Below are 22,778 nucleotides of genomic sequence, written 5' to 3' on the forward strand. Positions count from 1 at the left end.
TATCGTTAGCCGACATTCTGTCAGGTTCTAGACTGAAACATGTAGGCTGCCACAGGTGTAAACACGAAAAAAAAAAGAGTTTCATGAATGAAGATGAACAACCACAGTGAAATACAAATAAGACAAACACTGAGTGCTGTGCCGTGTCCTGTGTGCGGAGCTTCTCTAATGAAATGTGCCTTTAATTTAGAGCCTTATAAGGACCTTAAACACATCTAAATGCATCAGAGAGACCTTGAATTATTGATGCACTCAGCAAAGAGCTGAAACGGAAATGCATTAGAGAGAAGTGCGGCAGGAAGCAATGTAATTTTCAAGGCACAACATCATAACTTGGAGGTCCTTTGTGCATCAATTAGGAGGGCACATCACGCTTCTCTCAGCACGCTGTGTGCTAAAATCAGTCTATCTTAACCAGGCAAGACAACCTCCCCCAAACCTAAAAGCAAATTAAAAATGTAGCTAAAACTACACAACTAGAACATAGGAGATGTAAAGCAGTTTGTAAAACAGGTCAGTGAAACCAATTAGGGGTTTGTGAATTCTTTTTCCTCACATTTCCATTCATTCTCAAAAATTTACATTTTAAAAGCCTTCGTTTCCAAAAAGACCACATTCCAGAAAGGTCACATTCATTTTGTGGTAGGCAACACACCCAAATAATGCCTGTACTGACATGCCCTCCCTCCCCTCCGCAACATCACTGTGTCCTCTTATTATTCAGTAACACTATTAATACAAGCTAATTAAGTAGTCAAAAATAGGAATAATATTCTATACCTCAACATCACTGAATGGGGTTAGGATTACTTGGATCATCAGAAGCAGAAAATGCAACCAACTTCTAAGATTGAACTTTGGAGGTGTGGAAAAATTTCCCTGCAGATTTCTTTGAAGAAATGCATACAGCAATAATCATATTTCAACGAATTAACATCCTAATGATTCAAATGACACAGTGATATTGGTTGGTTAACCCCCAGCTAATGCCAAACTACAAAATGAGGACACATCTTTATAAGCTTATACAGTCTATATTGCAATTCTAATCCACTGAGAAATAATATAATCTCAAGTATTTATATATTGAAATGTACTTCTTTAGGTTATTGAGTTCTTACATACTGTCTATGAATTTGAGGAGTGTTGCACTGTCTAAACCTGTTGTTTCAGCACTCCAGAGAATTGAAGGCTGGGGTTAACACTTCGATGCTCTGAAATCCCCAATTGTAGATTTAAGATACGAACTGACCACCATGTCAGACTTTTGTACTGTACTGTTCTCTCTCTCTCTCTCTCTCTCTCTCTCTCTCTCTGTAACTAACTCTCGCTGTCCATCATGTCTTTCTCTGATTCTGTCTCTAGCTGTGTTTTGGAGAGCTCTGCTGGCCAGAGAGAGCAGCAGGCATGGCTGACAGCTTTAATCTACTGCCCAGCAAGAGAGGGCTTAGGGTTCTCTGTCTAGCTTGGGGCACGGTGAGGCCGAACGCTTGTTTTCCTCTATTTCGGCCTGCATTTTAACAAGTGCGATAAATCACATCACACATCTGAGCCACAAAAGGCCAGTGCCTGCTCTCCCTCGCTAACTGAACAATACCCACACCTGCTGAGTCAGCCACATGCCGAAAACATCCTTAAGGCCTCTCAGCTGTCTCCACAGATTCAAGCCCAGAATGCAGAGATAACAAATGGAATACCAAACACAGGTAGGAACACACAGGGAACTGTATCACACTGATTAAAAAAAAGGACTTTTCTGGGCCTGAGGTGTCTTATATGTGCACTTTAATAGCTAATGAAAGTGAACGGAAGACACAGTCATAAAGAAGAAGCTTCTTGATATAAAAATGAACCTTTAAACGCTACACCTTTAACACCTTAATACATTTTTATGAACCACATTAAGAGCTGTTTTTGCACTTGCAAAGTGTGCCACTAATTATTGCACTAGCCAGGGACTTGTTTCGGCTCTTCCAATATGCATAAAGCCTGCACTGCTGAAGTTGTAAAGCTTAGTGCCTAAGACAAACTGTAGTACTTTATCTTTTTTATTGCTTAATTGCAGCATATAAGTTGATGTTTATGTTTGCTAACATGAGTAACAATGATACCTAGAAAAAAATTATGAGGAAAGGTTTTTTTTCTTACTGTTCCAATGAGAGATTCTAAGACTTCTACCTTTTTTTTCTTGCTGTCAGAGCTGGGCAATATGACGATATTTATCGTTATCAGGATAAATTACATCGTGAAATGTCACAATGTGCTTTTGGGAGCATATTCTGGATACGGTCAGCACTTAACACTGACCAACAGCATGTTTCATTACAAAGAGAGCATAACTAGTCCTGTTTAATTAGATTTATTGCAGTTCAGAATGTGAAGTGTTGAATACAAATCACCGTATTCATCATTTTTGATGTATCTTTTTTGAGTGTGGAACTACTGGCTCTTTTTGTCTGTTCCAACTTATCAGACCTCAGAAGTAATACATATCATGACATATCAGTTATAAAGAAAAATTCTTGAGATAACTTGAGATTCTTGAAATGGTCAATGATTGTGATCTTATATCTTATCGCACACCCCTACTTAATTCTAATATGAGAAGCAATGAGCTGCAGTAGCCAGTGCTCAAAGCAATACAATGATTCCTCCAGGATGCCATCCAAACTGTTGGTCACACAGCATGACCGGCAAAAGTAGATATCATGTGGATTAAAACAAAACAATGGCTACCTGCTGAGATGGTCCACTTTGAAATGAGGAATTTGGCATTTGCTGCTATGTGAAAATCCTCAATCCCAGTTCTTTGATACAGACTTCAAAAAAGGGGAAAAAAAGAGGTGACTACTACGGTTCATGAGCACACTGCTTCAGTTGGCAGAGCAGAGCTTGACATTTCTAATGAATAATAAATGAAGACCGAGAGGCACTTAGATATGAATGAAAAACCCAAGCAGGTGATTGGCACATGCGTTTCCGGGAGTTGAACCTCCAGGGCGCATTATTTTATTATTATGAGAATCAATTTCCAAAATGGGGAGCAAACGCTACTCTGAGACTATTTTAAACACCCTCCAACCCCAAACCACCCCTCCCCAGCGTCGTATCCAAGTTACGGGCCGTTACACTGTAAGACACTTTGTTGCATTAGTTGCACTTTATTTGACACCCTCCCTGGAAAAGCCTGCATAGGTCTTGAAAAAAAGACATTTTACCAGACAACTCGAGGCTTCTTGACACCTACCAGTCTCGGTTAGTGACAGACAGCTAGCTAACAGTGAAGAACGTATCAAGTGTCAAAATGTGTTCGTCTATTACGTGTGTTAAGAAATGGAGACGTCAGGTCCACACAAAAGTCTGCGGGTTCGATTGGCTTCAGGACAGGGTGTCAAGTAAAGCATCCTGAAAAAAGCTATGTGCATTAGGCAAAAAAAAAGAAAAGCGCTAAGGAATTTAGCATTTCAGAAGATCAATGTTCAACTGAAACCAAGTACATCAGAAAACACTTGCCTTTCACTTCTGAAGGCTCTGTGGGTCAGTTTGGACCAACATTCAGCACCATGTCAGTGTGGGGGATACACACACACACACACTATGTTCATATGGTAATATGATCCCATGCAACTCTATGAACATCAACTAGCATAAGGCTATCGACTCAAAATCCCACGGTGCTTCTTACAACTGATCCAAAAGCTCACGTTACTCCTTCACTAAAAAATACATTAATCCTTTTTTTTTCTTGAAAGCTATGACGGTTACTGCATGAGAACACTGGTATGTAGTTACAAAACAGTAGAGTCAAATCACACTTTTGACATCGGTAGTAGTACTTTTGAATATTTTCTTTTTTCAAGTAAGAAGCAAAGAAAGAAAAAAAAAGTAAATAAAAATCCAAAACAAGAAGCATACCTTCATTTTTTTGGAATTATCTAAAATTATGTACATTTTCTCACAAAAACACATTTCAATATCAGCACACAAGCCTGTCCTCTAGAAAATAGCCTTCCCTTTAGGAGCCCTGTGACCAACCAATGGATCAACGAAGGAGGAATAAGAAACTGAATATAAATTCATGTGATCAAAGCAGGACTTATATAAAATCCCTTGGATAAAGGTGCCCTCTCAGTAATTGTGCACTGAGAACAATGCCAAGAGAAGCCTGTGGCCAAACACATTCTCGGCAGGAACAAGATTTTCTACAGTGCTTCAGAAGCTTCAGTAAAGTCCATGGTTTGAAAAATATCTTCTCAAACAGATGTGGGGAAAATTTCATCACTATACAGGAAAATCAACAAAACAAAACATGAAAACAACAAAAAAACAACAAAAACAAACAGAAGAACATTCAGATGTATACAAGTACTGAGCACTCCTAACCCCGTTAACATGGAATTGATACTAATGGGTTTTTTGTTTGTTTGTTTTGTTTGTTTGTTTTTTTAAGCCAGCCGGAGATTCAGAAGACGTAGAAAAGGGACGTTTGGAGAGTTGGAGAGTGGGCCAGTGCTTCTCTCCTCAGGCTCTGGTTTATGAGAGCAAGAACACAGTCACCATGGGCAGCATGAGAGTGACCAGAGCGTATGTGACGCAGGAGCAGCCAAGGGTAGCTGAGGTAGCCACACGGCCACAACCACCACACCATGAACACAGCACCAGGATACCACAGAGACAGAGCGCAAAGAAAAAAACAAAACAAAAAACAAACAAATAAAAAAACAGTTTAAAAAGAGACAAAGAGAACAATTCAAAAATGGAAATAAAGTGTTTGTGTGCATGAAAATGTGATGGTCCAGAAGTGTCCGATTTCACATATGAAGAAACAGAACAAGGGAGAGGGGGAGGGGTGGAGGAGGGAAAGAAATTTGGAAAAAGAAAGGGAGAGAAAAAAGAGAGAAAGAGAGAGAGAGAGATAGAAAATAGGTCAAATACAGAAACTTAAGTTTGAACTGTTAAGTGTGATTAGAAAAGAACACTAAAGGAAAATTCGAACAAGTTAGTAAAAAAACAAAGTAAGAAAAGCCATAGCATGTTAATAGCACAGCAAATGACAGGGACAGCACAGCAGGCCAGGGTTAAAAGGGATTATAGAGGGGCCATATGATGAAGGGATGCTCTAAAAAGGACAGACACACACACAAAGAGGCAAGAAACATTAACCAACATCCCTGGTATTAAACGTAGCAGATATTCTGTGAGCAGTAAAGTTGTTTTAAACTGATGCTTTAAATAATAATTATATGTGGAATGGAATCATACTTTGTCCTGACTGGAGTGTTCATACCAGGGAGTGTTGCAGAGTCAGAAAAACAAAAAAATAAATTAAGAAACAAACAAGTTATGGCACAACATAGTGTAAATGATTTGTCGGATGACTGAATGAGTGCTCAAATGTTACTAAAACTGCACAACGTTAGCGGACATTGTTTTAGAACAGTCTCACTCCTGGTCAAATGGTAGCTGGGGAGATTTGGATTGCTGAACGTAAACAACCTTTCAGACATGTAAAATCGAACCGCTCATTATTACTATCATTCCCACCAAATCACAGTTTAACATGATCTACTGCAAAGTGGTAAGTGAACCTAATAGCCTCATTTGTGAGTCAAAGAGGTCAAGAATTAAGCAGACGTAGTCCAAATACACCTGCATCTAACCTCACTGCATGTTTCATGGTCCCAATACAAACCGAGAACAGAGCTTGGGCGGCTTTCCGAGCAGCTGGTTTGCACTGCCTTTACTAAGCCCAGCTGTTGAGACTGAGGCGATGCAGATGTTGGGCTAAAAATAAAAGTTTCCCTGCCTTTTGAACGCCCACATGTTACACATTGGAGCTAATAACTCCGGCACAGCAATGCGTAAGCACGGACAAGTTCAACAAGAGACAAGGGGAGGAAAACTATAGAGATGTACATGTATTTTCAAGTTTGACACAATTTTGATTCTGAGGTTAAAATTCAATTTGATTTTGAGAACTGTATTTATTTATACAGGGTGTCCAGTCTTATCTACTAAGGGTCAGTGTGGTTGCAGGTTTTCATTCCAAACAAACAGGACAGGAGCACAAACTGATTCCACTTGTTTCATTTGTTGGTGTCAGTCTTTAAATTACTGAACACAGATGTTCCTGCTTTGCTGGAATGAAAGCCTGCAGCCACATTGGCCCTTTGCAGATAAGACCAGACACCCCTGTGTCTGCATTCTATGGAGCCTTAATTATACACCACACAGACTGGTTTGGTTCAGAAAACTACACATTTATAGAATTTCTATGTGACTTCAGAAAAAAGCCCAGTCATTTGAGTGTGGTTGCATGCATAACATAAGCACTGCCCCCCCCACTTCATTCTGACAGGATTCTTGCTGATGCTTAGTTTTGATCATTGTTGGTGGTTTCCATGGAAGACAGTGAACCAGAGACCCTCAGAAGAGATGGAGGGGCATATCAGCAATGCAGTTTAAAAGGTTTAATTTTTTTCCAAAATTTTTCCAAACTTTTTTTAATACTGTAGTGAAATCGTTACACCCTTAGGAAACAGTGAACATTTCTAAACTTGGTCCAGCTGACCCTGTTATGCCAAAACACTCTGAGATCCAAAGCTCCCACTGCTATTTATGGCTACATCCCACCAAGCGGATGAGAGAAAGCAGGGTTCCTGTGCCATGCACCGGCAGATGTCTGTTAGGTCCTCAGGAAAGCATTAACACATTAATCCTGTTGAAGCATCTCCATGCAAGACCAGAGGCTGCATCCCCACAGAGCCCAGAGGCCACAGTCCAGTCAGCTCAGTACAGGCTCCCTACTGCAGCAAAGAGTCTGCACTGAGCCAAGAGTGAGGGAGAGAGAGAGATGGCCCTTTTCTTGATCTGTGGGGAGGCAGATTAACCCCTTAAACTCTAAAGACCCATAAATGGGTCCACATTTCGATTCTTCAGAATTACATTCCTTCCATAGCAGTTTCATAGCAGCTACTGAGTAATTCATACTACATCAGAAGGCTTAAGATGACTAACTGTAAGTAATAAGCCTAGAGGTTAAGGGGTTATGTAAGAATGCAAACTTCTCCAAAACCACAGCCCCTTCGAACAGAGCACAGACAGCCATAGCCAACAGGATGGGAGGGGTGGGGAGTATTGGATGGGGGAGACTCAATGTGGCTTCGCCTGTCAAGTGCTAAAAAGAAATTTCATCTCCACTGATATGATCTGCAATCGCTTTGACTGGAGCAATAAAGCTAGCTGAAGGAGTGAGCCAAGAGCTGCCACAGGGGTCAGGCTACAAGCATAGCCCCAGAGAGCAGCTAAGCAATACTAAGCTGCAGCAGGGTCTCCAGGCTTAACCCCCAGCAGCTCTCCGAGGCATCCCTCACTCCACTCCATTCATGCAGCCCAGTCTCATTAGCCTTAGCCTGTGTCAAATCGCTCTCTGTAGGCCCTGGGCTTCCCTGGGGAAGGCTAGGCCACAACCTGAGCTGACACTGACTGCAGCCCAGATAATCTCAGCCAGAGCTGGGGGAAAAGCCAGGTTAACTGAGGTTAGGGTTGGGGTGATTTTAGCCTCAGTTGCTCCGCCCACAGAGATACACAGCCAATCTGACACTTATTGCTCGCCAAGATGGTCACAATCAGCAGCACTGAACTCTACAACAAAAGCAGACGCTTTATTTCACTTGTGACTGTTTTTACTGTAGCATGATTTTGACAGTGACCTGCTCCTACATGTCAGGCATAAACAACAAATTATTTTTGCTTATTTTGCATGTCAGTCAAACAGCCCCTTCCTATCAAAGTAGGCAATGCTGGCCACGCTGAGTGATGAGACCTACCGGCCTCTCTGGCAACAGTCATAAGCCTGGCTCACCTAGAGTTGGGAAGTATGGTGGTGGTTTAGGGGGCTGCTGGCCGTGCTGGTTGGCAGTGGCTGTGGCTGGGGTAGGGGGTGGGGGGGGTAGGGGTGGTCAGTAGTACCTGGGATCGCAGTGGGCTCTGGGGAGGTCCTGAAGAAGAGGATGCCAGGTTGGGAACGGCCATGCTGGTTTTCCGCCACCACATAAACCTCGTACTCCGTGTTCCAGTCCAGACCGCTCAACAACACATACTCGCTGACATTAGGCAGGCGGATCTCTGGCTTCCACTCTGAATGGTGCTTCTGTATAAACACATACACACATTTGTGGTCAGTTAATATGTAAATGTAAATGTATCACAGTAACATGATACCGTTATATTATTGACCATTAATGACAGCACATGACATCTCCATGATATGTGTATGGCATGGTTATGTCAATGTTATACTGCAGTGTTACCCAGTTTTCAATAAAGTATATTTCATTTCTTGACTTAAATATATTTTCAAATGTTAAATGCAATAATCCAACAGAAAAGCTTTTTATTGTCTATATTCCACTACCAAATCAGTTGTAATTTAGAGTTGCAAATGATTTGTGAATCATGACGTTAGAATCAATTCTAATTGATTCTAATAATATTCAGTAGTAATTTTTGCCCAAAAAAAATAAAAACATAAAAATTGTGTTGCACTGTTTTGAATCGAACTGAATCATTTATGGTCATAGATATACAAGCTTAGTGGCTAGGTCTGGTGCACTGCACATAATACCTTGCAGTTAAACGTATATCAACACCATGCTTTCTCATAAAAGAAACATGTAATGCTGCAGTGCACACATGTGGCAAGCTAAATTATTCAGGCTGGGAGATGTGTAAAGCTTCTGTAAAGTATGTTACCTCATGTCCCATTATACTCACAACTCTAAAGCGCACTAGGTAGTGCTTGATGGGTGAGCCCCCATCATCCTGCTTGATCCAGTTGACCTTCAGTTCATTGCCTATGGATTGCAGCTTGGCTTCCAGTTTAGGAGGGTTGGGTTCCCCTGAGGAGAACACATAGAGTGAGAGGAGAACCAGAGCACTGCTTGGAACTAGCATGAGTGTCCTAGCCCAGGCCCTCGACAATACAGGAGACACAGGGAGATCTGTGGTTAGCACACATGCTTTATGAATGACTTTTACGTTATTTAAAAGTAGCAGCCACTTCTAGCCAATGAGACATTAATCTTAAAAAGCAAATGCTTTGGTTATGATTAATGGCCCTTATGTAAAACAGTATGTAATTTAAGTCACATTATATATTAATTTCAACTCAAAATGGTTGGATGTTAACCAGGACTTTGTTAGTTTTCAACTAGGCTGACACCTACACATGTCAAATTAACACCTACAGAGATTATGTTAGTTAAAAACAGAAGTTCTAAAATAGAGAAAACGAGTGCCTTTTTATAAATGTATATTTAAAAGATTTTAGAGATGAGACAGCAGTTTTGCTGTGAAAAATAAAGCCAATGGATCAGGACTGACAGTTAGATCACTTGCTTGTCTTTGACTTTATTACCAAGTTTAATGAATCATTTACTCTGCATACAATCATTGAAGGTCAGATGCTCTAACTGTCAAAATTTTGCATGATCCTTCCCATTCACTGTTCAGAAAACTCCCTCACTTCTCATGAGGCTCTTGTTGTGAAAGAGAATTGATAGAAAAGTAGATAGGCCTAATTTAATTTTAAACAGCTTGTTAAATAGCATTATAAATATAATATATTTAAGTGAGTTATAAATGAGTTTAACAGTTATGAAAATATAACACTTCCAAATTTCCCACAATATAAAAAGCTGAAATTCAGAGCACTTGTGCTATAATGATGGATAACATCTTGTTTTGTTTCAGATGTGAAGCACTTGGCTTGTGGGGGACAGCGGGGCACAAACTAATGTGGGGTAAAAAGTAGGTTCAAGTAGAATGTGCTTTTAGTCATGTTCTCATATTCCCAGAGCAATGACATCTGCAAATGTTGACAGCAATCAGACTAATATTTCTCGAGATTCACCCTGAAGACTGTTTTATAATATAAAAGAAACTCCTTGTACAACTTCATTGTAAAAGTTTATCATGTAAGAAGTTGTGTTTAAGTCACACAATTCACACACATATTACGCTGATAAACATCTCTGCAGTTGTAACGTAGCACCATTTTGTAGCATACAAATAACTCACCATGTAAGCAAGACAGGCAAGTACAGCCTCCACACTGCAGGGTTAGCTTTAACAGTGTTTCTACAAAGCCTCCCCAAATTAACAATGAATGAATTCCATATTCTCCTATATAAATTCAAAGAAAGTCTGTTTTTATGCAATGCTTAATCAAAATACTATAGATATTATATAAATAAAACATATTTCAATTTTATTGTGCTGTTATTTTTGCTCTTCTACTTTGTAGTCCAAAATAAACTTGCCACATTTTACACCACCTCTTTTCACTAAGCATATTTATTTTGATAACTGTACTTTTATGTGTTGAGGATGAAAGGATGGTCAGACATGGCTTGTCTGGTTTGAATAACATGGAATAGTATTGAATTAAGTGTTGATTTACCAGACGTTTTAGTCAACTCTGTCTAACCCCACCTTTAGATTTAGTTGTAACATTTGCACTCATTCTGTTTTCAGAGGAATTGTTTATAAACAACATCTGCTGTAAAGAAAGTTTCATTTGTAGCTGAGATGTGTAGATTACTTGTATACAAAAAACCTCTTTAAAATAAAATTAAAAAATGTGTTATGTTGTGCCCCACTCTCCCCTAACATTATTTTTTTTAAATGTTAGATGTCTGTCACCAGCGCTATCTGTTTACTCACTGTCCTCCATTTCTATATGAGCTGTTTGTATGTAAGATAAATTCCCTCTGGTGTTACTTAATGTACACTGTGCAGCAGTATAAGCATCATGTGTACTGGCACTCAGCCTAACACTGTGGTAGTTAATTTTACACTGGTCATTTTGCTTTGCGGAGCACTCTGACACAATTTTTTCCCAATTGTCGAGGCATAGCATGGCAGTGTCTTTGTCGGGGGGCCATAATGAAGGCTCTTGCCAAACTGTCCTCCACATATGGAGCATTAGTGAGAGCTCTGGGCTCCTGGGAGAAGGGAGTTAAGGCACAGGGATGTGCAGGGCCGTAACGAGATGCAGGCTAGGGCTGAGAACCAGTGGTAGAGTGAGAGAGTGAAAGAGCACTGCTGTAATACACTCTCGGGGGAAGCTCGTTATCTGGCCAAACCCACTGCCTAATGACAGTGCTGCCTTAATTATCCTCCACACTTTGATTGGAGGTGCTCCTCCATTACATTTAATAATATCAGCGAGGCCAAGGGGAGCAGGGAGTGTATGTGTGTGGGCTTGTTTGGGATGTGCGCTGGCCACCTGTGTCACTAGAGGAACCTGGGAGGAGACTACAGCTCTCTTTCATTAATCATCACAAACAGCCTCTAGCCTAGTTCCATTAGCACTCAATGTCACACTGTCCAAAGCACACCCCACCGCTAGCTACAAGATAGACATGAGTGATGGGATGGACTTTGGCCCGAGCTATAACTGCATATCTAGATGTATATCCCACTGAGATGGAATGAAAGAATCTAATGTTCGTGACCCTGATGGAGAGAAAACAGCATGAGGAAGAAAAGATGATCATTAATTTTGATAAAATGTATCGCTACTCTTTTTTGTGGCTTTTCCCTTGTGATAATGTTTCATTTCTTCAGTAAAAGGCAGTTGAAATCAATTCAGACCATCAACCAATTAGTTCAGGCATGCATGAAACTACATCTTAGGTGCTACTTGGTTATATTTCCATCAGCATTGGTTTAGACTCAGCAAGATGCGTGATTTGATACTGGACTTCAAATAAAAAACCTGAGTTAGTAATAAAGGAAAGCGTTTCACAGATATGGCACGGTTAAATTGACTAAAATTTGAGATCCGGTCATGGACATCATTCCCAGTTAGGTGACGGTTTTCCAGATGCTATGAAGAGAAAAGAGTGTTTAAGGTTAAAGAGATAAAGAAGGCAGACAGACAGAGACATGCTCTACCATGCAACAGTGAGATTAATGCCATTGATCCACATCACAGTCAACCATGACTGCCAATTGCCAGTTAACGTAAACACAATCAGAAACCAAGTCTTCACTAACTTGGTGCCAGACTAGAGCCCTTAAGTTTAATTTTCAACATATGTGACTCTGACCTGTATACTGTAGGTATACAGTATAAAGAAGAGAAGCAATGTGCTCTGAGTGCAAGGCTTTTCTGTCCCTTTTTGCATTAGCACACCACACTGAGACAGGGCTGACACCATGGACGCAGACATAAAAATACAACATGCATGAAAGAATATCGCTAAAGAGTGGAGACTAAGACAAGACACAGGCCTGAACAGAAGTGTATGTGAACTTGCACGCATGCAGTAATGTGAAGTGTAAGGTGTGTAGTACTGTTAGTCCGACCAGGGTGCATCTCGTTATATCATATTACAGATAATCCATGGTTATACTTGGTCTACCTTGTCATAAATATCAATCATGACAATTATGCAATATTAAAAGTATCAAAATGAGTAGCAGTGTATTATGATAATATAAAATGTGAGTAGCATTGCTGAAAAATGAAAATGTAAGTTGCTGAATTTGGACTCTGCTACAGTAATCAAAGCAAATCTCTGCAATATACAGTATTATGCAAATGTCAGAAATGTTATTTCATCTCCAGTCAAAGCAGTCATTAAGTACAAGTCATTCATTTTCAATGTCAGGATAAAAAGCAGAGAAATTATATTTAACAGAACAGAATATCTCTCTTAAAGATAAAAGCCTTGTATACTGTATCTAATGGTGATAGTTTTGGCGGTCTTGCATGGTTGTTAGGAGTTCCATTCTCTCTATATCCTGTAATAAATAAGTCCAGTTTTGGAAACACTTTTCACTTATTTTCCTTTGACTTTCCTCCTCCTTATACAAGTGGATTGTCTTATATCTGCTGTCCTGAGAAATATGTAGAAATAAATACTTAATGGCCATTTTGACTAGATATTAAACAATTGAAGGATGGTCTCTGACTTCTGCACATTCTGTAATTCTTAACAAAACACATAAGCTGCTGGAAAAAAAGAGTGATTTTGCATTTACTATAAATTGATGTATTTCTCACTCGGGCTGGTTAATAAAGTGTTTTACAGCAGAAAACTGTTGGATTACTATTCAAGCAGAGGTGCTGATTGTTTTTAATGTCACATCTAGAAATCAAGTGGGCAATGTAAAGCTCTGTGAGAACCAATGGTTCATGAATGAAATGGTCTGTAAAGTTGATGGCACTGGATGAATGTTTTCTCTAATTCATAATTAACTTTTCTGCTTTCACTCCTAAAGTGAAATGGACCAAAAATGACAAAGAAACAAAAAATTACCTTCTGTTCGCCAGCGAAGACGACATCATCAGCACCATGCAAGAGCCACATGACAAAGTCACATGATATACACGTGCAAGATTTGTTGAAAGGAAAAGTGGAGGGGGGATGGGGTCACATGGAAAATACAAAACATTGGAAATAAAATTACACAAACATGGAACAGAAAACGCAACAACAAGAGTGTTAACACCAAAAGAAAAAAACACAAACAGAAAGACAAACAAAAGAGAACATAAATTCAAAACATAAGTAATTCTCTAAAACATTAGAGCATGTATACAAACCATGGACATATTACGATCCATAAAGCAATTTCACAGCCATTTTTTGGCAAATCAACATGTAAACAAAAAAATCAGCATAATTTTCTGGACTAATATCAATTATATGCCTTTGGTGGGTTTGAGAGCAAATGGTTGAAAGTGCTTTATGAATCAACACTGAAAACAGCAATTCCTCTGACCGAGAATGACACTTTCACTGAGTCTGAATCAAACAAAACTCTTTTCACAATGTCGTTAATTCTGTTGGCTTGAGCTTACTACATATTATTAATGACATGGTAAAAAGAGTTGGCCAAGCAGAAACAGAGGAAAAAATGGTTGACAATACTGAAAAAACAACACATGATCTAATGACGCATGACTGAACACTGGAGCCGGACACTACAGAATGGCCACAATGAAGCGTTAGGACAGAGACAGGCCTGAGGCCAGCGCTGCAGCTGAGGGGTGAGGGAGAGGGTGGGACAGCAATGGAGTTTCACCCTCCATCACAACCTACAGACTTAGTTGTTTGATTTCAGCCACACCCACACGGTGAACTGCAGTAGAGCCCAGGGTACAGAAAGAAAGCTGTACCATAACAGTCATACAGCTTGACACTATGCTCACATTAAACTTTGAGGAGGGGGAGAAAGCTTAACTTTGAGTAGTTGAAAACAAACATTTTTCACATTCCATGATAACCAATTGCATCATGAGCAATACTTACTTTTTGAGTTTCATGTACACAAACACAGATGTTTAAAGGATAAGTTAAGGGGCCCATATCCCAAATTTTCCTGTTTATTTTTTTCCCTGATATTTACTAATTACATTTGCATGGTTTGTATCACATCCAGTCTTCATTTTCCTTCTGTTCAACCTCTATACAACTTTAGGTTTAAACAGGCTGTTACTGTGCATTTAAGGTTGAATTACATCAATTATTTCTGTTCTGATTGACTGCCTTGCACTGTGCCTCAATCAAAAAGCAATACAGGCTAAAACACATCTTATAACTTCATCACGCATGGGCCCCTAAGGTGCTGTCAGCTGAATATTCACATCTACTGTATGTTAATTTCATAGTTTTTGTGATATCACAAAAACAATCAATTCAAAAAAAGTTCTTTTTGCAATTAGTTTCTATGTATATATTACATGGATTGTGGAATGAATTTTTAACAATGTTTACATCCTACTAAAGAAAATGTATTTTCCATGATATAGGCCCTTTAAGTACTTGAACCAAATCAAAAAGTCATCATTACACAGTGCCTTTCACCCTAAATGCTCATTACAACGTCTTGGTTGAACTGAATCATTTCCTGCAAGACTGATTCACCACAGAAAGTTGACTGGAAGTCAGCAGGGCAAGCTTTAAAAATCTTAAATATGTTGGTTTAAGAATGGCAAACTTCCCAGTTTTGAAACGGTGCACATACTTTCTGAATTACTGCAGATGTTTCATGTCTTCTGTAATACCGCAGAAGCTCATCACTTTCATCACTTTCACAAACATAGCATCAACCATGAGAATCAGCCAACGACTTTCTAGCACAATTAAATATGTCTTAAGACTGCACATGCCGTACTAAACGGTTGTTTACCAAGGCTGTTTTACAGTATTACACAATGCTCCATTTCTGGAATGACTGCCAAAGGTCTGGCCCCTTCTAGACTCTCTATGCAAGTCTCACTTAAATTTCCATCATCTATTTCTACCAGAGGTCAGGTTTATTCTTTTATATGAGTGTATTATCTTTGAATTTACTTATTTTGTTGAGAAACACAACACTGGTTGAAAATTCTTCCAAACCTAGTGTTTTTTTTTCATTCCTCCAGGAATAATCACCTTATTTCTCAGGGATTACTGCTGCTACTTTAGTTGAGGCAGCAGTTAATGGGTTTTTTTATGTTTTAAAAACATGCTTTTGAACGTTTATAGAACGTTCAAAAGCATAAAGTAACACAGAAATTGAACAGAATGTAGTGGTGACTCACTTTTAAATGGCACAATCATTGCATATGAATGCTCAAGCCATGAGATAGAGCTTGCCAGAGATTTCCAGGGGAGTTGCAGAGACTCAGTGTTGCAGTAAATTACTCAGTATAGACCAAATCACTGAAATGAGTGTCTGGGATGAGTGCCACTGAAATGATTCAAAGCCATTTGGTTCAGAACCTATCCTTTAACAATAAAAGCAACTATTATGGTTTCCAGCGGTTTAGTATCATCTTATTGGATCATACATGCTTCACAGTGTTCACAACAGTAAATCGTGGCTACCTACATGTTTCACCCAAATGCATCCTGGGTTTTATGTTTTTTCACATATATTTGCTTGCATGTTTTCATTCCCTTCATACAAAGAAAATATGACCATCATTTTTCTTATGAAAGTCCGAACTTTAGAGGGATCCTAAAGGATATTAAAATGATTCCAGGCCTCCAAATTAGGTGTCTGACTGAATCTAACTATTTAAGAACAATCCTGTAAAAATGCGAGAAGACAATAGACATGCATACTGACAAAACATCTGGCACTCCACCACATTAATATTACTACATTAAGCATTTAACTTAATCTGAGAGGATTCTATACAAACTCCCTGTTAAACCAATAAGAATGTATTTGAAAATCTGCAGTCAAGTCCTTACCCAACACACAGAATCCAATAACATAAAACATCACGTTCCTTTTTTCGACATCTATCCATTATCATGTCCAGGATTCTTATGAAAGAATATTTTTTTGATTCCTTTGACATCTGACAGGGATTTAGTCCAGCATAATATCAGGCCTGCCATTCAAATCTTAACAACCAGACAGTTGTCTGACAGAGTCCAATTCTATTATAAAGAGCTTGTCTTCCTTTTAGCAGAAAATGAGAAGAACAATTGTCCATCAAAAATTACAACTCAGAGGAAATCTCTTCTGGGTCCCCCAAATTGGCTTAGGCTGTTATTCACAACTCCACATTTATGGAAGGGAAAAAGATGAAAGATCTCTATTTTTTCCTTGAGAGCACAAATTCTTGATTATTGCCCTCATTATCGCTTTGAAAACGTTTTAAAAATTGGGATGCGTTTTCTGATTTAGATATTTAACTACCCTTAACAGTTAACTGGGTTACCACAGGGAATAAGAAGTAAAAAACAGCTTTTTGTGGCAAATAGTTTATAACACACAAACAGGGTAAGGTAGTATTAGCAGACTAAAAATCAGAAACAAACACTGCAATTGTGCTTTATTATTCATATGCAGCGCAAGTAAATCTTTTTGTCAGTGTGGGTTAAATTAGTAGGTTATTGTGTTGGATAAGGCTTGAGGCTGCACATTCAGATGAGCTAATTGGAACTACAGCACAGCGTTAAACGATGATTTTGGATGATGGCTTTTTCCCCTTAGTGGATGATGAGCCAACATGAAAAGCTTGTTGAGTTAAAAGAAAAATAACCTTTTGATTGTTTCTGGTTCTAGCTAACAGCAAATAGAGTAGTTAGTGTGGTTACAGCCACACTATTGAACATTCGAGCACCCATTCACACTTCTGTTTCCAAGGGGATCTTATATATAAAATATATACATCATAATTCAACTTAGTAAATTCAACTAGATCCTTAGTTGAACACCCATATTCACATCAAATATTAAAATTCATGTCTTTTTGTGTCTTTTTTACCTCCATAAATAGTGTGGTAAACCCCCATGTGGTCCTTTTCAAGAGAAGGCATGCTTTCGTCTTCAACCTTTATTTACACTCTTGAAAAAAATGGTTCTTCAAGGATTATCTCAAAGAATCCTTTTCACAATTGAAGGGTTCTTTGCATCATGAAATGGTTCTTCAGATTGATGGAGAATGTGTTGTATATGGGTGTATATATGGTTTTATATATTTCACAATGTCAAGCTTGTAACAGTAGAACAACCCCTTTTGGTGCTATATAGAATGTATGAAGATCCATCTTTTTTTAAGTGTGAATCTATGAGTAAACACACAAACAAACGTGTGAGAGGGGTCTCTAGAGAGCAAATGATGCAATGTCTCTGAGGGCCGCAGAGCAAATACTAAAGAGCTGTAATGTTGCTAATTTTGGTTAACAATATGAGGGCAGTTCCCTTGTTTTCTCTGATCAAACAGCATGCAACACACTTCATTAATATATGCTAATGCACTACATGAAAAAGGCTTGGATGCCAAATGAGACTGGGTGAAGTAAGGAACTTTCCACAGAGCAGTCTAAGGAGGAAAAATGAGACAATCTAATTCCAAATGTGATCAAAAGGCCACTGGCCTGCATATCCTGTAAAAATGTGCTGATCCAGTGAATATCCCTGCATGCCTCGAGTGCAGGGATATGCTAGTGAGAGGAGCCACTCTACAAGCTGGGGTTAGTAATGGTATTCTACGTGGGTCTGAGGTGATGAGACCGGTCTATTCCAGCATGAAGCTGTCTCACTCGCTCAGCCCAGACGAACAGCTACACAGGCAGTTTCTCCTCTTCACTACGGGTGCTCTCTCTCTTTCTACGGTAAGCACCAGCGACGTCGACTTCAGGAGCAACGGCTTAGGTAAGACATACGTGTAGCAGGCAGGTAAGGAGGAGCAAACAACACTGCACACTGCCGGCATACTCACTAAGGACTGTGGTGGTTGGAGGATTTGGGGTTGGAGTCACTGAAGACACTGGAAGATGGTGAGAACATGGTGAGATGTGCTTGCTTTGGGCCGTAGGTAAAGTCAGCTTTTAGCGAAACTGACCGTACTCTGCTTTATACATCAGTGGCACAAGTCATAAAACATAGCAGCACATCATAATCACATTCAACTGCCAGCTCACAGGCTGCATGCAACCATCATAATGGAAAAACAGCATGCATACAGTAACTGTAGCAAACATTTACACAGTTCATTTGTTTCTAGATGTAGATGTGATGCTCAGAGTCTCAGGCCTTGTTCACACCTGGCATTAATATATATCTTTGGTAATACAATCATAAGTGGACAGCAGTAAGTACACGTATAAACAGAGTCCAACGTGTCTCAGAGACTGTGATCTGATCACTTTTGGAGGTGGTCAAGGATGCATATGACCACGTAACATTTGCAGTGTGAACACTAAAGCGTACCAAATGTGTTCCTGACATTAACATAGAACCATCTAATTAGCTGCTAAAAGGACCTGTGTAGCTTGTTTCTTCATCTCCTCTCCTGTTTGTTAGCAATCCATATAATCTAAACATTTGGAACAGCCCAAAAGTCGATTCTTAAGTCTTGAGGTGCAAGCGCGAGTTGAGTCTCAAATCTTTAGTGGAGAATTTTTGTTTACTCTAATTATTAGCTACAGGCATTGTATTGTACAAAAGTAAATCCCTACTAAAACCTGTCGGGTTTGACATGGCTTCAAATAAAGAGGCTTCCATTATAGAAAAACCTTCAGTTTAAAGGACAGACTTGAAGCTATACACACAGTAAATGTGGCGTTTAAAGGAAAAAGTCAAAACAACTTGAAACAGTTGGTTAATGTGTAGTTCATACAGCACGTATGTTAGTTAGTGCAATAGTTAAACCAGCTGACAATTTTCGCACATTTTAAAAGAATGTGATCTGTAACCTACTAAAACTTCAGATAGATTAGCTATTGCACATTTGCAAGCCTTCAGGTTGCTTCCCTCTTTCCTTTAAACACTACATTTACTGCCTGTAGTGCTTCATTCTGCCCATCAGACTGAAGGCTTTGCTATAACAAAAGGTTCATTATTTTAAGCCATATTGAATCTGACACTGCTGTGAGCTGCACGAGAAAGGCACAGCAGTAATGACTGTGCATGGCCATGGCAAAACTGACAGGCACATAAAGTCAGAAACTAGAGATTTTATACATTGACCACATTAAGGTTGGTCCTAATTTAATGTTTTGTTCTTACATTTTTCTCAGACTGAAATTTCACTTCAGACTGAAAGAGTTGTAAGTCTCAAGTCTGAGTCAAGTCACGAATCATTTAAGGGCAAGTTTGAGTCAAGTCACAAGACAGTCAATGTTCATCTGAGTCACTGGATCTCTGCTGTATACTTGCACGAGCAAGGACTAAAGGGACTGCCTGACAACAAATGCAGTGAAATGTGTGCTATACCCCTCCTCTAGTCATAAAATCTGATCAAAAGTGGTCACACATTCAAGACACAGGGAAATGGCAGGTGTAATCAACTATACATCTCCCTGTCCACTTATGATCAGATCACTTGAGTTGGCTGTTAATACCAGGTATGAATAGGGCCTGAAAGGTTGAGGTGAGATGATATGCGTCAACGTCCTTTGCAACAACTTTATGCTGTCTTGAAGGCATTTGTCATGAATCATCATAAAAAAATCTTTCAACATTCTTAACACTATCCGACCTGCATTGAAAACAAATGGCTGTAGCTCTTATAGATCTACAGCCGGCGACACAAGGCTGAGAGATATTGATTTTCCTGGATCAAAATGCCTGAAACCTATTGAAAGAGAAGTGAAAATCTGACCCAAGAAGCTTTGAAGTTAGCACAGGCTCTTTTCCACCATTTTTCATAAATCATTAAAAGGATTCAATACATCTTATCACCCCATCCACATTTCAGAGAAGCCTTTCAAGGTAGCCAATAGTCATTAATCATTTGGCACTGCTAGGAGTTCTATTACACAACATACTGTTTTGGCATCATCAGCACATAAGAAATTGGTCTGTAATTCTGTTGCTGAAAAATGATTGAAATGATGTTGGTAGCTTAAAGATAAGCAAATGAGTCCAATCCATCATGGGTTTAAAAACAGATTTAATCTAATCTATCCTATGACTGGAAAATGTCATAACATCATGACTGCTACAACTGCAGACATACCTAGCAGGATCTTCCCTTTTGGTGGACTTGCCTCAAAATTGGATTCACACTGTAGGATAATTGCCTGGCAGACTATTATTGCCATTGACATTATCATCTCTGATGCCTCTTCATCAGTCTAACTTGACTTCCTGACTGAAGGATGGCTTTCACTAAGGTGAACCTGAGAGCCGTGCTGTAAAATGATAAGCACTTTGAGTGGGAGGTAATAATATGATAAGAAGCAAAAAATATCCCCCATTTCCTGCTAGGAGCCAAACTTAATAATAAGGAAAAAGCTGAGGCTGTTAGTGAGCAGATTTTATGACAGATGTCAAGGAGAAACTCTTTTCCCAGACTTCGCTAACATTATAGGGACTGCGTAAGATATGCATGCAGCAGGCTTGTCTTCTAATGCCCGTGTTTCTGCCTCAGTGGTGACAGGGGATCCATAGATACAAAGGGAATTATAGGTACCAAGCAATATGAGGACATCACAGCAGCTGCCTGAACCTATTCCACTGAGCAAGTATGCACTGTCAAATTTAAAATTAAAGATGTGTTTTTACTTGAAGGCAAAGTTTTGCATGTGACTTTGTTTCCAGAATCGAGTGCCAGTGTTACATTTTCTATTGCATGACCCAGTATTAGGGCACTGATTGCACAGCATAGCATAATTTGGCCGGTTTTGTTTGTGCATCATGTGAAAATAAAATTGTAATAGGTGCATCTTCTTTCAACACCTAGGAGTAGCTCTGACTAGAAGCTTGCAGATAAGACTAAACAAAAGGCAAGCATCAGAGTGAAGAATATCAAGAAGTGGAAAAAATGCCTACGAAGAATAACAGTATGTCTGTCGAAATGGATGAGCTTTTGAAGTAGAACGAAGGGGCAGTTGAACTGTGACTCAGGGATATCTCAATTAAAGCACTCCACTTGAGGACCTGGACCTCTTTGATAGGTCATACCTCCACCTCTTTTCCAATTTCTACAGCACTGAAGCAAATAAGCCATTGCTAAGACACGTCTTTTAGAATGTCTCACGGTGCACTTTGATAGTCCTTGTAAACTCGTACACTTGTTAATGTTCAAGTTACCACTGGAAACCTGCTCACAAACGGCTTACAAAGCTTTAAATACTCAGTTACGTGCCATGATACCCATGGTTACGAGTTATGAGGTATGACCAGCCAGTGTATTCTCTGATACTAGATGAAAACAGCAGACCACAATTATCATTACTTGTGTGATAAATTTATCTGTTGCTCAGTAAACATAAATAATTTGGAGTTATAATTCGGTACAATTTTCCAAACTTATGAGTTGACTTGGACCAACTGAATGCACCATTAATCCAACAAACCAACTCAAAGTGTGCCACACAAGATGCAAACAACTCCTCCACTTTTACTCAAGATCTCTTCCCCTGGTTACCATCAGTTTCTAGAGGAGAAAGTACAGACAGTCTGGGCAGAGGCATTAGGTTGCAGCTGGTATGACATACACTAAGTGTTTGAAACGATGAACCGTGGACTGGACTGTGCAGGAGAAAAACTCTGTTGTAGTTGAGCTGAGCTGATGACACCTATTCCTGGTTACTTAGGCTCTCTGGGACTGAGTCTATGCACTATGGACTATTGCACTCGTATTACACCTGGCTGTGCATGTAACCGTGGGCATGGTGACAGGGGTAATGGCTGACACAAATCTATCTGTTTCCACTGTTTTATGCATCACAGAGTGAACATGAGTACAGACTGAGGGCTCTGGACAAGCTGTTAAGCGTGTCATCTCTAATATAGTTCAACCTCGTGTCTCCAGTAGGGATGGGTATCATTAGGATTTTACTGATATTACAGCTCTTATTGATACTGCTTAGTGACTCAATACTTTTATACATTCTTTTGTACTATGTTGTTGCCATTAACCTAAGTTAATTAACATTAACTTAACTGTAACCACACTTTAGATTGTTTGATTCTTTTTTTCCATTAGTGAGTTTTATGTGTAGGCCAGATATATTCAACTCCATTCCTAGAGGGCTGGTGTTCAGCACAGTTTGGTAATTCCCCTACAAATACACCGACTAAAACAGGCAATTCACAGACTGAATCAGGTGAGTTCAAGCACAAAAATTACCAAACTGTGCTGGACACCAGCGCTCCAGGACTGGAGCTGAATACTGCTTGTGTAGCCTATAGCCTATAGCATAATAGCCTGTATGTGTGAAATAGCTATAACTGAACTAGGAGGAGGAAGAAACTGAAAAAATATCCAACAAGAAATTTAAGCAGTTTCAGGAGGAAGCATGTGCACT

General features: G+C 39.4%; 1 protein-coding gene across 4 annotated transcripts in view; it reads right to left on the minus strand.

The window, feature by feature from the left end:
- ncam1a (neural cell adhesion molecule 1a) overlaps window positions 1-22,778 on the minus strand; it is a 235,708-nt gene that overhangs the window by 17,981 nt on the left and 194,949 nt on the right. For 2 of the 4 annotated variants that reach the window (XM_036588864.1, XM_036588861.1), the window contains 4 exons: window positions 18,242-18,289; window positions 13,332-13,334; window positions 8,776-8,900; window positions 7,972-8,152 (listed from right to left, as the gene is read on the minus strand). In XM_036588864.1, the coding sequence (XP_036444757.1) occupies window positions 7,972-8,152; window positions 8,776-8,900; window positions 13,332-13,334; window positions 18,242-18,289 (357 nt within the window). Of the gene's footprint in view, window positions 1-4,268; window positions 4,614-7,971; window positions 8,153-8,775; window positions 8,901-13,331; window positions 13,335-18,241; window positions 18,290-22,778 lie in introns of those variants that run through there. The other 2 variants (XM_036588863.1, XM_036588862.1) reach the window with 2 other exon arrangements.

This window comes from Colossoma macropomum, unplaced genomic scaffold (assembly GCF_904425465.1).
Source record: "Colossoma macropomum unplaced genomic scaffold, Colossoma_macropomum, whole genome shotgun sequence".
NCBI lineage: Eukaryota > Metazoa > Chordata > Actinopteri > Characiformes > Serrasalmidae > Colossoma > Colossoma macropomum.